The sequence below is a fragment of the Phascolarctos cinereus genome, unplaced genomic scaffold (assembly GCF_003287225.1).
Source record: "Phascolarctos cinereus isolate Bilbo 61053 unplaced genomic scaffold, phaCin_HiC Scaffold_2;HRSCAF=192, whole genome shotgun sequence".
Taxonomy (NCBI): domain Eukaryota; kingdom Metazoa; phylum Chordata; class Mammalia; order Diprotodontia; family Phascolarctidae; genus Phascolarctos; species Phascolarctos cinereus.
Window position 1 is genome coordinate 135,206,759 of NW_027555625.1, and position 17,142 is coordinate 135,223,900.

At 41.9% G+C, this 17,142-nt stretch overlaps 1 protein-coding gene across 2 annotated transcripts in view; it reads left to right on the forward strand.

The window, feature by feature from the left end:
• Window positions 1-17,142, forward strand: part of IKBKB (inhibitor of nuclear factor kappa B kinase subunit beta) — a 75,683-nt gene that overhangs the window by 1,047 nt on the left and 57,494 nt on the right. For both annotated transcript variants that reach the window (XM_020969581.2, XM_020969582.2), the window contains exons 2-3: window positions 8,789-8,883; window positions 9,977-10,094. In XM_020969581.2, coding sequence (XP_020825240.1) covers window positions 8,789-8,883; window positions 9,977-10,094 — 213 coding nt within the window. The remainder of the gene's footprint in view (window positions 1-8,788; window positions 8,884-9,976; window positions 10,095-17,142) is intronic.

Sequence of the window (17,142 nt, forward strand, 5' to 3'; positions counted from 1 at the left end):
CCCTGCCTTCAGAGAGCTCACATTCTATTTTAGGGATAAATGAGGACAAGGATAAGTAAAGGTGTTGAAAATGAGTGATAGACTTATAAAGAGTGAATAAATAAAACTTACAGAATCTAGACTGTCACAGGGACCTATAGCTCACATTTCTGTAGTACCTTCCAGCATACAGAGCCCTTTCCTCACCACAACCCTGTGAAGTAGAAATTACAAGCATATTTTTTTTACCAAAGCTTTGATTTTATTGGTTTGTGAAACTCTTGATAAGGAAACATCCTATACTTATACAGATTTGCACATTAGAGAGTTGCCTGGGACAGGGATGAAGTGATTTGCCCAGGGTCCCATGACCCATTTGTGTAAAAGGTGGGACTTGAACCTAGACCTTTTGACTTGGAGGTCTACTCTCTGTCCATTGTGCCATGCTAACTCTCAGGTATTGTAAGTGTTATTATGCCCATTATACAAATGAAGGGGGTTTAAATTTCTTGCCCAAGATCCAGTGGTTACATGGGTTTTATATGGTAGTGTTCAATCATTCAATTGTGTCTGACTCTTCGTGACCTTGTGGACCATAGCACACCAGTGCTGGCCATGGGGTTTTGTTGGCAAAGATGCTGGAGTGGTTTGTCATTTCCTTCTCCAATAGTGAGTAGGTGACTTGTCTTGGGTCACACATCTAATAAGTGTCTGAGGTCAGATTTGAACTCAGGTTTTCTTGACTCCAGGCCCAGAGCTTTATCCACTGAGCCATCTCACTGCCTCTTTATATGGTAGCACTATGACCCAAATCTTGTTACATAGAGTTCAGGGATCATTCTCTTGTACCACCCTCTATAATAGGTCCCTTCTTAACCTAGTCAAGGGCAGTTACTCTTGCTTTAAAAAAAAAAAGGAAGGAAAGAAAGGAAAGAGGGAAGGAAAAGGAGAGGAGGGAGAGAGAGACAGAGAGACAAGAGGAGAGGAGGGAGAGAAGGAGAAAGAGAAAGAGAAAGACGATAATTTCCCTTTAAGTATTCCAGCTGTCTATCACATACAGTTTGAAATGGTCTCCACCTGCTCTCCCTACTCTGAGTGCCCACACAGTCTAAATACCATTGCTCCTAGCCACAAAGGGTGTTTTGGTTTTGACCTAACCATGAGCATATGGGCAAAGTCTATGGGGTGTGTGTGTGTATTTGGAATCTGCACATTACTATTAAGTTATTTCTCTGAAATGCCACTTGCCCACCACACACACCCCAGTTAGCTCTGCTTTCTGGGTGTGCCCTGTTACCCTCAGCCACTTGTCTGGGTGCCGCAGCAACAAGAGACTGAGTTTTCTTGACTAAAGACCAGAGCTTTAGATATGGCTTCCAATGAGGGCGTCTTCATTGGAAGGACTCATCCCTGAGTCACCATGAGGAAGCTTCCTTTTAGAAGAAGAAGCTCTATCCTCTCTTTCCTAAAGATAAAGCTTTTCTCCAAAGGGCAGTCATAAGGACAGGTCTAAGTTGATCTGGAAAGGAACCTGAAAAGATCTAGGCCAGCATATTTTACAGATAGGGAAACTGAGGCCCAGAGAGACGTGTCAGAGCCAAGGTAACACAGCTAGGGAGTAGCAGAGCCAGGATTTAAACTCTAGGCCTCTGACTTCAAATCCTGTGCTCCACACTTCCTGAGACATTAGAGCACTGTTGAAGGTCTGCTGAGAGTCATGGTGAGGTGAGGTGAGAGGGATCAGTACTCTGTGGTCCTGGAGCAAAGCACTAGTGTAGGTGCTTCTGACTGAATCACCAGTGGTGTTGAAATACACTTTAAACGTTGTTGTTGGCTAAGCCTAAACTTCACTTAGTCCAGGAGATTCAAGTTTGGGGGGCTTTATTTAAAATGCAATAGGTACACATGAACCATAAAATCCAATTGAAACTACCTTGATCATTGAAATTTTAAAATGCATGATTCAAAAATTAAAAAGGATATAAAGCACAGTTCCCTTTCTATAGTCAAGAACTGAAGGAAGTACCCTGTAGTTCAAGCTCCAGAAAATTATTCTGGTCACTTACCTGCCCCCCAATCCTATTATACATAATTCAAACCACTAGGCCTACAATACAAGTGGGACTGAGCCAAGGGGCAAAGGGGACTGGATGTTTCCCCAATAGCTGCAGTAACCCCAGGAACAAGCCCAAGTTCCCACTACATCCCACTCCCTGAAGACTGGTTCCTAACAATTTTCTGAGAAACCTTTCATCATTAAAACAATCTCAAAAACAGCTCTAAAAACTGAAGAATGAGAATAAAACAAATAAAAATACAAAACAACATAAGTAGTCATTTTTTTTTAATTGGGAAAATGCTGTTAGTGGCAGTTCCTAAAAGTCTTATGTATTAAAGTAATAGTGATGGCCAGGAGTAGCACCAGGAACTTAAGGTCCACTAAATGGATGATAAGATGCCCAGCTCTGTCTCTCCATCACAAGTCTAGATCATCTGAATTAAAACAGCTAAGAGGGGCAGGTAGGTGATGCAGTAGATAGAGTTCCAGGCCTGGAGTCAGGAAGACCTGGTTCAAATCTAGCCTCTGAAACTTATTAACAGTGTGACCTTGGGCAAGTCATTTGACCCTGTTTGTCTGTTTCTTCATTTGTAAAATGAGCTGGAGAAGGAAATGGCAAACCATTCCAGTATCTTTGCCAAGAAAACCCCCCAAAAAGGTCTCAACAACAAGAGGACACAGGCCTTTTGCATGCAGACTCCCCCAGGGCCCAAGTTGAAATTGAGACTCACCCATTCAGTGTTTCCAAGCTCCCAACCAAGACTTTGCCTCCTTATGAGCCTCACCGGGGATAAAACCAAATTTTTGCACCTTAGCAACATTTACCAAAGGCGTATCATCTTCCACGGAGGTTGGATGAAAACAGCCTTTCATTCAGGGATTTAAAATTACTACTAAACAAGCCAAAAGACCCCCTTTCCTACAAGTTAGTGATTCTCAAAGTATTGTCCCAACACCTTTTCAGGGGGTCAAAACTATTTTTGTAATAACAAGGCATTTTAATTTCTAAAATGGCAAATATTAATTGATAGAATCCATGTAATCACAACCTCTTTGGGATCCTTTACACATTTACAGTAACTCTATTAGCTAGGCATGGTGGATAGAGCTGTGGACCTGGAGTCAGAAAGACCTGAATTTAAATCTGGTCTCAGACACTTACTAACTGTGCGACCTTAGACAAATCACTTAACTTCTGCCTGCCTCGGTTCCCTTAACTATAAAATGAAGATAGTAAGAGTACCCGTCTCATAGAGTTGTGAAAATCAAATGAGATAAGAGTGCCTGGCATATAGTAGGTACTTAATAAATTTTTGTTCCCTTCCCCCTCCTCTTCCAGTATTTGTGACTTTGCACAGCCCTCCCTGACTTAAATTCAATTCACTTGCATGCCATGGCATCACCTCCCTGATGTCATGCTCCCAGATGTTTCAACTTCTATACCTTTTAGAATAGGGGAGAATTAAGTTTCTTTACTTTAAAAGTAGGCTTAGTCCTTAGAGTTTTGGGGTTTTTTTTTTTTTACATAACACTATCATTTCTTTTCTTAGTCTCCCATCCTTTCCCTCTCTGCTCTAATCTGTCACCAGGGTCTGTTAATTCTATTTCCACAATATTTCTCATATCCATCTCTTTCTTAATCACTCCTATCCTCAGCAGCCTCATTCAGGCCCTCATGACTGCTCTCTTGAGATGTTTTAATAGTCTTCTAATGTGTGGTCATACTGTGTGTTTCCTCTCACCTCCCACTGATTCTGGATTAATTGTTCTAGTGTACTGGGTGCTGTAATTATGAATAATCAGTACTGGCTCTTTAGACAGAAAGGGTCAATTCCTGAAGCCCTCTACCTTGATAGAGTTCTTCTTTAAGAGCAACTGATTTAGCCCAGCATGGTGGTGGATGCCTATAAACCTGGCTGATGTAGAGGCTGAGGCTGGTAGATTGCTTGAGCAAAGAAATGGAGTTCTGAGCTGCAGGGGGCTAAGCTGATTGAGTGTCTTTGCTAAGCCTAGCACCAACATGGACTGGAAAGGAGAGGACAAAAATGACAGATAGGGCATTGAAACTCCAGATAAATGGGGAGATAGTAAGAGAACAGCTTGTTGCCCTTGGTGAGTGAGTCAGGCCACCAGAGCCAAGTGATGGTCAGGAGCAGCACCAGAAGCTTCAGGTCTACCACATGGATGGTAAGATGTCCAGCTCTGTCACCGCATCACAGATCTAGATCATCTGAATTAAAACCACTGAGAGGACGCAGGCATCTTGCACACTTCCCATGGTAAGACTTGACAGAGATCATTACTGGGTTAGTATCAGTGATCTTTGAAACGTTATGGAGAACAGGAGAGGTTCTGGAGGGCCTTATAAATAAAGCAGGGGTTCTTAACCTCTTTTTGTGTCATAGCCCCCCTGGCAGTCTGAAGAAGGCATGGACCTCTTCTTAGAATGTTTTAAATAATTGGAGGAAATGCCAAAAATTTCAGTTAGAGGTTAATAAAATTAAAAATGTATATTTTCCTATCCAAGGTTTATAGATTCCATCTATCCTTGGACACTTTGGAGATCTGTGGACCCCAGATTAAGAACTCCTGATATAAGGGCACATGTTGTCATACTTATTTTCAAAATAGGGAAGAAAGTGGAGTCTGCAGACCACAGGCCAGTAAACTTGACTTTAATTCCTGGCAAAATTCTGGAACCAGTTATTAAAAGAATGGTTAAGGAACATCTGCGAAAGGACTCAGTAATTACAGACTGCCAAGAGTAGATCATGCCATCGGGTTATTAGAGTGGCAGGTCCAGGGAAAGCTGGGGCCATAGTTGGCCTAGATTTTTGTAAAGCATTCAACAAAATCTCTCATGTTTTTCTCTCATGTTTCTAGTCCATCTTGTGGACTAGATGAAGAGATATGGACTAAACAATAGCATTGTTTGGTGGCTTCAGAAGTGTTTTGAATGGTCAGACCCAAAGAGGGGTCGTTACTGGTTCAAAGTCAACTTGGAAGGAGCTCATTAATGGGACCCTGGGATTTGTGCTTGGCCTTGTGTTGTTTAATATTTTTATTAATAACCTGGAAAAATAATAATAATAATAATACATTTACATAGATTTTGCACTTTATAAGACTACTTATAATTAATAGCTACTTTATATGTGTTGAATTGAAAAGGGTTTTTTCTTATAACAACCCTGTGAGATAAATGTTCCAAGTATTTTAATCTCCATTTTACAGATGAGGAAACAAGTACAGGGATATTTGATTTGCCCAAGGTCACAGAGCTAGCAAATATCATAGCCAAGAAAAAAATGAAATCTCTATTGATTCCACTCCAGAACTCTTTTCTCCATACTACACTGGTTCTGTAGAGTCACAGAGGGCATACTTGTCCAGCTTAAACCTGAGAGGCATAGCTAATACCATTGTGTGGTGTTGGATTATAATATAAATATACTTACATAATATTCATTTGTTTACATTATATTTATATAACATATACTATATTAATATTATAGGATAATATAAATATAATATATAAACAAATATATAATATAAATATAAAACATTTCATAAATACAGCATATAATAAATATTTTATGAATATATATTTTCATATAAAATAATATGAATGAATATATAGATATAAAATAAATATTACATATAATATTATGTACATATAAAGTATAATATATGATATATAATAATATCAACAATCTCAGCCAATAGAAAATATTGTGTTCAGTTTTCTGGACCATATTTGAGAAAAAAATTTGATAAACTGGAGAATGTCCTGAGGTGGACAATCAGGGTGGTAAAGGGTAGTGATGATAATAATAATAATAATGATAGCAATAACAATTCATGTGATGTTTATTACAATATTATTAATATAATACGTTATTATACCCAATAATTTACTGTTACTGCTACTACTACTACTACTGCCACCACCACCACCACCACCACTACCACCACTACTACTACCACCACTACTACTACTACTACTACTATTACTACTACTACTACTACTACTACTGCTACAAAAACTACTACTACTACTTAACAGCTAGCATTTATATAATACCGTAAGGTTTGCAGAGCACTTCACATATATAATCTCATTTGACCTTTACAACAACCCTGGGAGATAGGTGCTGTTATTATCCCCATTTTGCTGATGAGGAAACTTAGAGTTTTGAAGTATTGTACTCTGGGTCACACAGCCAGTGAGTGTCTGAGGCTGAATTTGAACTCACATCTGCCTGTAAATATCAGTTGAAAGAAATGGGTCTATTTAGCCTGGGGAGAAAATCATACTTAGGAGAGACTTGATAGCTGCATTCAAGTACCTGAAGGGTTGTCCTGTGGAAGGGGATTAGACTTATTCTTTTTGGCTCCAGAAGGAAGGACCAGGAAGAATGGGTAGAAGTTTCAGGGGAACAAATTTAGGCTTGATATAGCAAAAACTTCCTAATAATTAGAGGTGTTCCAGAGTGTCGTGGGCTGCTGAAGGAGCTCCATGCTGCAGTTCCTCGAGGAAAAGCTGGATGACCACTTTTCTGATGTAACAATAACAGCTGACATTTGTTGTTGCTGGTATTGCTTGTCCTTTGTTTTCGAAGAGGACCATGACATCATAGAGGTCATGCCGTAACACACAAGTGAATTGGATTTAAATGAGGGAGGGCTGTGCAAAGTCACCAGCCTCACTTTCTCTTTTGGAGCCATCTGGGTCCAGTAGCTAGATACACTGGAGATGGCTCCAGATGCAGTGGGAGACTTTGGCCTTTTAAAGCTAAAGTCACGAGCTGTGTGACTTTGGGCAAGTCACTTAACCGTAATTGCCTGAAAAAAAAAACCTAAGTCTTTAGCAGGTCTCAGTTTGACTGAGGCAACACCCACTTAGTGATTAAGGCTAGGTAAAAAAAAAATGAAGCAAAGAATTTGCCTAGTCTTTAACTTAGTCCAGAAAAAAAAAGATGAAATTAAGAGGGTAAGACCCCCAGGGTTTCTGGGCAAAACAGAAATAGTTTCTATTTACATTTACTCCCAGTCAGTCAGGGCCCAAACAATGGCCAAGGCGGGAGAAAGAAGGACAAACAGCAACTCTGTGAATAGTAAGAGCTGCCTACAGGGCACTGAACTGGAACTGACCAGGTGGGCAGTACTGATGGGGTGCTTATGTTTGGACTAGCCCTAGGACTATCTCTCTCCCCTGCCCAAAGAACCTATCTCTGGGAATAACTCATGAATGGGCCCCAGTGAGGCAAACCGTCTCTCCCTGTTACAAGAACAAGCTGTCCTCTGTCGAATTTCCCTTGTACGAACAGGACTATCTTGTACCAGCAGGAACTACTAAGTACTGATTCCCACAGTTACCATATACGACCCAAAGGTCAAGCTGCAGATGTCAACTCCCAAAGCTATCTTGTTACAGACGTAGCAGACAAAAACACACCCCTTAGAACCCCTACACACACCCCCACACTCCACCTCCTCCGCCCCACCCAGGCCATGCCAGTAGTGAATGACACCTTCGGCCAAGGTACAGAAACTGTATGTTACCACCTAATTAGCATACTTGGCACACCACTCACTGAACTTTTTCTATATAAGCTTTAGCATCACCCCCATTAAGTTTCAAGTTCCCTAAGGAGTTCTGCCTGCTCTTATGGCATTACAATAAACTTTTTGCCACTTGACTGGAAGACAGCTTGAGTCCGTGAATCTTTCCAGTTGACTGCCCTGTACCTTGATATTTTGGAGTCTCTGAACCTCTAAACCACATCAATATCGCTCTTTCTTTCTTTTTCTCTTTCTTTGTTTCTTTCTTTCTTTCCCTTCTGAAGTGTCATAAGATATCTTGGTCTTTTACAGGCTACATTTCTTTCTTAAGGAGCATGCCTCTCACTGATTGGCCAACAAGAGGTCCCAGCTGACATTTATAGAATGCTTTAAACACCTTAAGGTAGAAGGAAGCTGTGTGGCTCAATAGATAGAACATTTGACCTAAAGTCAGGAAGACTTGTTCAAATCCAGCCTCAGACACGTAGGAGCTGTGTGAACCTCCACAAGTCACTTAACCTCTGTCTGTGTTTCCTCAACCGTAAATGGGAATAACAGCACCTATCTCCCACGGTTGTTGTAAGGATAAAATGAGACAATATTTGTAAAGTGATTTGCAGTTCTTAAAGTGCTATATAAATTCTAGCTATTATTAGTATTACTATTCCCATTTTACAGATAAGGAAACTGAGACAGATTGTCAGTTGTTTCTGGTAACAGATAATAAATATCAAAGGCAGGATTTGAACCCAGGTCTTTTTGACATTAGCTCTAGCACTTTAGGACTATGCTATGCTAATGTGGTGGGTTGGAGGGTGGGATGAGATGGTTCAAGTACTAATTGGATTAGACATCCCCTGGGACCACTTCTAGCTCTAAGATTCTATGAATGTAAAACGTGGTTAACCATGAAGCTGAATTGATAAAAAAACAAATACACGTGTGACAAAGGATAATTAGATGTTCAACTGTATGATACTGATTATGATGCAATAGAAATTGGGGAAAAAAGCCAAGGAAGACAAGCTGGAGGAGTAGGAGATGGCCTTCTAGAGGGGCTGAGACTTGACCTGAAGACTAGATAGGATGTGGCTAAGTTTAATGGGCGGAGGTCATTCCAGGTCAAGGAATACTCCGCTGTCCATTCAGTACTCTCTTACCCTTCTGCATAATCTGCTCTTGCAGGAAACGGGAGAGCAGATCGCCATCAAACAGTGTCGACAGGAGCTAAGTCTTCGGAATCGAGAGAGGTGGTGCCTAGAAATACAGATCATGAGAAGGTGAGGTTCTGGGAATCCAGCCCCATCCAAGGGGGTCTTCTGAAGTGTAGGGATAATGAGGACACCAAGACTGGCTGAGATGTAGAGTAAGAATATCCCAAGGTCTGAACCTGTGACTTAATTGGTAGGCAGGTGGGGAAGAGGGGGACAGATATGTATATGTGTTCCATATGTTCCCTTCACTGGTACAGATAAGTGACTCTGTCTCTTACAGTTTTATGATTTCAGAAGTTATTTGAAGCAAAGTTATTTTGATTGGTTAAGTGACTTTTGCGTGGTCTATATACACATGCCAAAGGCAAGATTAAACCCCAGGTCTTCCTGACTCAAAGCTGGCCACCTATCCCTTTTGCCAAAAATACTTTGAAATAGTCATTCTTGATTTAAAATCAGCACTCTTGTAACTTCCATCTAGGACTTCCATTAGACTGTGAGTTCCTTGACAGCCAGGACTGTTTTTGCCTTTCTTTGAATCCCCAGCATTTATGCAGACAGTAAGCATTGTCAAAATGGGGATATTAATAACGCCTACCTACCTCGTGGGGTTGTTGTGAGAATCGAATGAGATTACATTCATAAAGTGCTATATAAGCTAGCTATTATGTCACTTCTTCTTCCTGAATCTCAGTTTCCTCATCTGTAAAATAAAGATGATAATATTTGAAACTAGGGCCTCTGGCTCCAGGGCTTAGTTCTCTGTTCCCTGTACCATTCTGTGAAGAGAGAGAAAAGAAAATTTATATATATTGATATTTATATAAAGGGCCTGTAGCTAATGAGTCAGCTTAGTATGGTAGAAAGAGTCAGAGCGCCTGGGTTCACAGACCAGCTGTACTATTGACCTTGAACCCTTAACCTTTTGAGACTCAGCTCCCTCATGGTTAGAATGAGAGAGTTGCATTAGATTGGAGGCTAAGATTCATTGGAGGTCTAAAGCTGTGATCTCATGGTTCTATTTGAAAGAGCAGTCCATTGAGAGACATAGAAAAATAAATAAGATTCTATTCTGGCCTTCAGGGAACTTACAATCTAATAATTAAAATGATGAGATATTGACAGTATAGAGATAATACACTGGCTCTCCCCTTCTTAGACTCAACCATCCCAATGTAGTGGCTGCCCGGGATGTCCCTGAAGGGATGCAGAAGCTGGCGCCCAATGACCTTCCCCTGCTGGCTATGGAATATTGCCAGGGTGGAGACCTCCGAAAGGTAAAGTACCTTGACTCCTCTGAAGGGAGCCATGGAGTGGGAGGGGTTTGGGACTTCTTTATTTGAGAGGATTATGAGGAGGACTTTCAAAGTTTTTGAAATGAGGAAACTCAGAATAGCCAGGCTGATTCCCCGCTGATTTCATTAGCTTCTCAAGTGTCCCTGGGCGCTGCCCAGTTTCCAGTTTGAGGGTGATGTAAGATTGCTCTTGCATGTCTTTATCAGAAAGTTGTACAACGAGGATGGGGAAGTGATTTCTATGGGTCCTGCTTCTCAGTTAAGATGAGGACAGCCTCTAGTGCTGGGTCTTGACTGGAGCCAATGAATGGAATACCAGCTTTGTCAACGTTAAGGAAAGGCCTTCTTCTGTCCACTTGTTGGTGCTGCTTCCTTATTTGACTTTCAGAGACACAATCTGGCCATGTCAGGAGGGGTTTTTGCTTCTGCAGTCCCAAAAAGACCAATGAGGAGTTTGCAAATGTGAGGGGAGGGGGGGAACACTGGAGCAAGAGTTCCCCCAAACAGCTACCCTTTCTGTTTCTGACCTCCACCGTGGACTTGCTGTGTGATATCACTCTGTCTCTTTCTTCATCTGTGAAAGAGGACAATAATATCTTACCAGACTATTCACAAGGTTGTTGTAAAGATCAAATAAGTATGACAGGAGATGTTCTGATAGGATAAAAGCATTTGAAAAGTAAAAACTTTTATGAAAGATAGTTATTAACAGCGTCATCAGCATTTCCCTGAACGTAATTTTCCCAATTAGTCCAAATCTCACTGAAGTCATCCTGAGTAAAGCTGGGACGGGCTTGAGGGGGGGCAGTGCCCTGCCCTTTGCTCTATCTGTACGTCTCCATCCAGGGACACAATGTTATTCATTCATCTATCTCGTCAGTCAGTCCCACAGGAACTTTTTTTCCTTTTTTGAAAGAAACTGCCCTATTTGATTTTGTTTCCCCAACTCACTTAATCCACTCGTGGGAGGTGGGCACGGGAATGGTAGTGTGTGTCAGAGCAGGATATGAGCACAGTCCCTGGCATGATAAGATAGGAAGAGGCCATGGGAAATCAGGGGATCTGATAGTGGTGTGTGTTTGGGTTTTTTCCTTCCTATTTTGCTAATCTTTGAAAGAGTTTTGAGTAGAGACATGCTTTTCATAAAGAGATTAAAAAAAAACTGGTTGTTGAGGGTTGGGTTGTTTGGCTTTTTGGTGGAGTGGAGAGCATATGTTGAGGAGTAGTGGGAAGTCTGTTTGGATTGGAACGCTATCAGACTGTAGAAAACCCTGAAATTGAGCCAGAGGGGAGCTTAGACCTAACATGGTAGACAGTAGGGAGAAACTGAGCAAGGGAGTCTCGTGGTGATAATGGCACTTTGGGAAGGTTAGTCTTGTACTATTGTGCAGGAATGACTGAAAGGAGGAAATATGGAAATAAGGAAGAATACTGAAGAAGTAAGAGACTTCCCCTGACACAATAACAATAGCTTGTAGGCAGCAAGGGGATAGAGTGCTAGGCCTGGCATTAGGAAGACCTGAGTTCAAATCCAGACTCGGCCACTTACTAGCTATATGACTTCAGGTAAGACACTTAATCCCTTTGCCTGAGTTTTCTCATCTGTAAAATGGGGATTAATTATAGCACCTACCTCCCAGAGTTGCTGTGAGTATTAAGTGAGATAATAACTATACAATCCTTATCATAATGCTTGGCACATAGGAGGTGCTATTTAAATGCTAACTATTATTATTATGTTTATATAGTGTTTTCAGGTTTGCAGGGTACCCTGCCAACACTATCTCATCTTATCCTCACAGAAGTCCTAGGAGGTAGATGATATTATTATCCCCCATTTGACAGACGAAGAAATCAAGGCAGAGGTTAAGTGATTTGCCCTAGGTCATGAAATTAGTAAGTGTCTAAGTCAGGATTTCAATTCAGATCTTGCTGGCTTGAGGTCCTACATTATAGCCTCTATAACAGTTTGCTGCTCTGATGAGAGTTTACCAATCAGAAGACAGTATTAAAGAGAGAGTGGGTGGCTCATAGTCAGTTTCATGGCCTACTGCCCCTGGTTGGGGTCACCCCAATTTCTAAGTGTTGTCGTTGACATTTGCAGGTTCGAAAAGTGAGTTTTATCAGTTCACCCAAGATTGATCAGGCTCTAATTACTGAATTCTGCTCACTAGACTAGAATGCCAACTGGTTAATTTACAAGGGGATGAGAACTAGTCACTGTCATTTGCCCAGGGTCCACCTTGATGAATAAGTCCTTGAAAGAAGCCAGCTTGGTCAGATGCAGTGGGGGCTATCCCTGGTAGAGGAACCCATGCCCTTTAGACTATTTCTGTCTACAGAGATAGTGTTGGTCATTCAGAATTATGGCACCCCTTCCTCTGGACATTCCTGGAGCCACATCGACCGAGTGGTACTACGTATAACTCTTTTTTTAAATGTTCCTTATCAGTCACCAAGAACACCACACTTCCTCATGACATATGTTGCTGTTTCCAAGATCCCAGCTTATCTTCCATTAATCCCGTTTTAAATTGATGCCTTCCCTTCAAGGAAGTACCCTAGAGTACCTTACTGAGAATTATGAACCACTTCATGGGATCATAGGTCTGGTTCTGGAAAGGAATTTAGAGGTCATCTGGTCCAACGCCCTCATTTTAAAAGTAAAGAAACAGGCCAGGAGGGGTAAAATGAGTGGCCATGCAAGGTCAAAAAAGGCCACCCAGGTTCTAAGTGGCAGAGCTGGAATTCAGACTCTCTAGTCCTTTGCTGTACATTCAACATTAGGAGTACAGCCTTAGACCTGGAAGGAACCTCAGAGGCCCACTAGCCTCTTATTATTAGATTGTAAGTTCCTTGAGGGCAGGAATAGAATCTTATTTATTTTGACACACCTCCCAGTGGACTGCCCTTAAAGGTGTGGCTGTAGGATCACAGATTCAGACCTGGAATGGATTTAGACCAGGGATTTAGAGTTTTAACATCCAATTGAGTCCAACCTCCTCATTTTACAGATAAAGGAACTGAGGCCTAGAGAGGTTAAGGGACTTGCCCACAGTCATACAAGTAATAATAGTAGCCGAGCTGGGATTCAAATGTCTGCCTCTTAACTCTTCGACACCATAATGTCTCTGAAGGCTGGGGTGGCCTCTGTAGATGTCCACTCATCCGTTTATGATGATTCTGATTAGCTTCAGTACCAGAGAATGAGCTCTTTGGACCTTCTTCTCACATTCTGGGAGTAGCGGGGGAGCCTGTTTATTTATCAAGTGAGATAATATTTGTGAAGCACTTAGCACAGTGCCTGATGCCCAATGGGAAATTAATGAATGCCTCTGCCCTTCTCTTACACGCTAACACCATCTGTGTCTCTCAAGGGGGTAGGCAGAAGCCAGAGCTGTCCATTCCTCTGTGGGGAACTAGTGAGAACTTTCCCTGATCTACACGAGATCTGTCAGTCTCTTAGCAGTTTGCCAATGAGGCAGCTTCTTTCATTTTCACATAACTTTCAGTCAAAACCAAAAAACCCACATTCAAAAAAAAAAAACCAAGCCTAAAACCAAGCCTTTTATCCCTTAATACAGACAAGCCTGGCTAATATGTAAACAAGTGTAAATGCCTGAATTAATCTTTACAAATATCTGTTAGCTTTCTAAGTAAATATTTGTACTAAAATACTAACAAAACAATATAATGAAAAATAACAAATCAAGTGAGATAATATTCATGAAGCACTTAGCTTCACATAGTGCCTGATGCCCAGTGGGCAATTAAGAAACGCATCTTCCCTTCTCTTAACACCATCTGTGTGTGTCAGGGAGGAGGAGTTGTCCATTCTCTCCTTTCTCTGTAGAGAACTAGTGAGAGCGTTCCCTGATCTATCAATCTCTTGGCAGTTTGACAAAAATAATAAGTCAGATAGGATAACATTCATAAAGCATTTAAAATAATGTCTGGCACACAGTAGGCTCTTCATAAATGTTTGTTCTCTTCCCCTTCAAACTAAACCTCCACTCGGATAGCAAAAGAGATGAGGAAGCTACTGCAGCCCCAGAGAGGAGATTTTGCAAAAATCACAACAGTAGTAAATGACAGGGACTGATTCTAAACATAGAGTTCTTTCTTCAACAGCACTGCCTCTTCAAATAGTGACTCACATTTACACAGCACTTTCAGATTTATTTTAAAAAAGAAGGAAAAAGAACTATCCTCTTAATGACCTTATGTTGTTATACTTAACAGATGAGGAAACTGAGGCACAGAAAAGTTAAGTGACTTGCTCAGAGCCAGTATGATTTGAATTCAGTTTTTCTGACCCTAAGACTGCTGCCCTCCCACATTTGTCTGTATGTAAAGAAGCCTGTACCCTTGGCTCCTTGTGACTTCAGCTCCTTGATAAGTTCCTTCCCTCATTTCTCCATGAGGACAGGGTAAGCATAGGTTAGTTTTCCACGGATGCTTTTCATCATGCCCAATCTAAGAGACTCTTAGAAAGAGTGAACAGGAGCTGGAGTTAGAAACTGGCCTGCCTCCTTCAGAGTCGGGGTGGCAGGGAAAACCCAAGACTGTGATCTGTGGCTCAGGTCTGACTGCAGCTTCCAAGCTCAAGGGCCCCTCAGAATCCCAGGCAGGCAGTGTGACTGAGCATGGAGAGATGGGAGTGCGCCAGAGTGTGTTCACTGGAAGGTGACAGAAAGAAGCCATCACTTATCTGGAGCCGTCCATCATCATTACGTTGGGGATGTGTGATTTCCTTGGTCTGGGTCCTCTGCTCTGGGGCAGATTGTGACCCCTCTATAACTCATAAGATGGCCTGGGAGAGGTGCTGGGCAGAAAAATTCACCCCACTGAGGCCAACTTTGTGATGAGCCTCTGAATTTAGCTAGGTCATTCCTACAGGATGTACAGAGATCCAGTCTGTCTCCAGATCCATACTCAAAGCCTTCCTGGCTTGCTGGGACACCACCTCTTATCACTCACAAAGTATTTTCCTCAGAACAGCTCTGGAAGGGGGGGAGGACAACAGTGCCCTCTTTTACAGACAAAACAAAACCTAGAGGCTTTTAAGTGAGGTTCCTACAGTCACATAACCAGTAATAGTGATGATGATAGAAGAAGAGCCTGGACCCGGGACTCCATCGATATGAGAGAAACTCCCTTTTCCAATTCAGACTGACACAGTCTTTGAAATAGTTTAAACTAGTTTTAAAGACATTCCTGGAGCAGGAGTCCCCAGCCAAATCAGGCCTGTCTTTGTACAGTCCTGGGCAGTTGTCTGTTGTTTGCTGACCCCAGGCCTGTGGATGTGCCCAGAATCACATAGGCAGAATGTGGCAGAGGTGGAGATTTTGACAGTCAGAAAGCATTTACTAAGAGCTTACTGTGTGCCAGGCACAGATATCCCCAAGTGCTGGGGAGACAAAGAGAGGCAAAAGACCTTCCTTGCCCTCAAGGAGCTCACTGTTTAATAGGGGGAGATGACAAGCGCTCAGCTATGTATAAACAAGCTAAATTAGAGCTTTACATACAGAGGGCCCTAGAAGTAAGAGGGATGGGGAAAGGCTTCTTGCAGAAGGTGGATTTTTATCTGGACTTGAAGGAAGCCCTAAGTGGTGCAGTGGATAGAGTTCCTGGCCAGGAGTCTGGAAGACTCATCTTCTTGAGTTCAAATCCATCCTCTGACACTTCCTAGCTGTGTGACCCTAGGAAAGTCACTTTACCCTGATGGCTCAGTTTCCTCATCTGTAAAATGAGCTGGAGAAGGAAATGGAAAACCACTGCAGTATCTTTGCCCAGAATACCGCAAATGGGGTCACAAAGAGGCAGACATGACTGAAAAATGACATTGTAGAATATATCACTTTATGATTTGCAAGCCCTTTACATAATTATCTCATTTGTTCCTCACAGCTACCCTGTGAAGTGGATCTTCTTATTGTCTTGATTTTACAAATGAGGAAAATGAGGTTCAGAGAAATTCAGTGATTGGCGGAGGGCCACATGGCTAGTATCTTGAGGCAGGTTTTGAACCCAGATCTTTCTGAGTCCTTATCCAGTGTTCTATTCACTATACTACACTACCTCTCTCTGCCAATAAACTGTCGTATTTAGAAGTTCCAAATCCAGTGCTATTGGTGATGCAATGGGTAGAAGCCTGGGCCTGGAGTTAGGAAGATCTGAGTTCAGGTTCAACTTCAGATATTTATTAGCTGTGTGACCCTGGACAAGTCACTTAACCTTTGTTTGCTTCAGTTTCATCATCCATAAATGGGGGAAACAATAGCACCTACCCCCCAGGGTGGTTATGCAAGTCCAACGAGATAATAATTGTAAAGAGCTTAGTTAGTACAGTGCCTGGCACATATCAGGTGTTATAGAAATGGTTATCCTCTTCCTCCACATCCAGACTTATAGCCATTTAGGGGTTGAGCTGGTTAAGGATGGCTTTGTTTTCATTTACCTCCACCCTAGAATGTGCTGGCGGTAGGGTGGGGAATGGTACTCAATCTCCGAAATGTATCCTCTTTTGATGGAAGATATAGCGATAAGCTCTTGTGTAGAAGAGTGTAGACCAAAGATGGGCCATTCCTGGGGATATGTGAAATCTGGGAGGTTTGTATTCTGCTCCTTAAATTAAAGACTTTATCCAGATTTAAAGTCAAATTGAAATAAATACCAAGAGCAGCCCTGAAAAGGGCAGGAAGAAGGATTTTACAGGCTTATTGATTAAGAGATGGAAGGAGTCTTTGAGGCCATCTAATCCAACTCTCTTATTTTATAATTGAGGAAGCGGAAGGCTAGGAACTTAAGTAACCTGTCCAAAGTTACACAGATGAGTAGAGAAACAGGATTCTCATCCATGTCCAGTGTCCTTTCCACTCTACTGTGCTGCTATCCGTGGAGCTGTTACCAAAGAGCACGGGAGGTTATATTTGGAGACAGCCCACTTCCTAAGAAAGCAACAGTGCCCTAGGGAGTCGATGACTATAGCCAGTGTGTTGAGCCTTTGGAGTCAAGACTGTTCATCCTG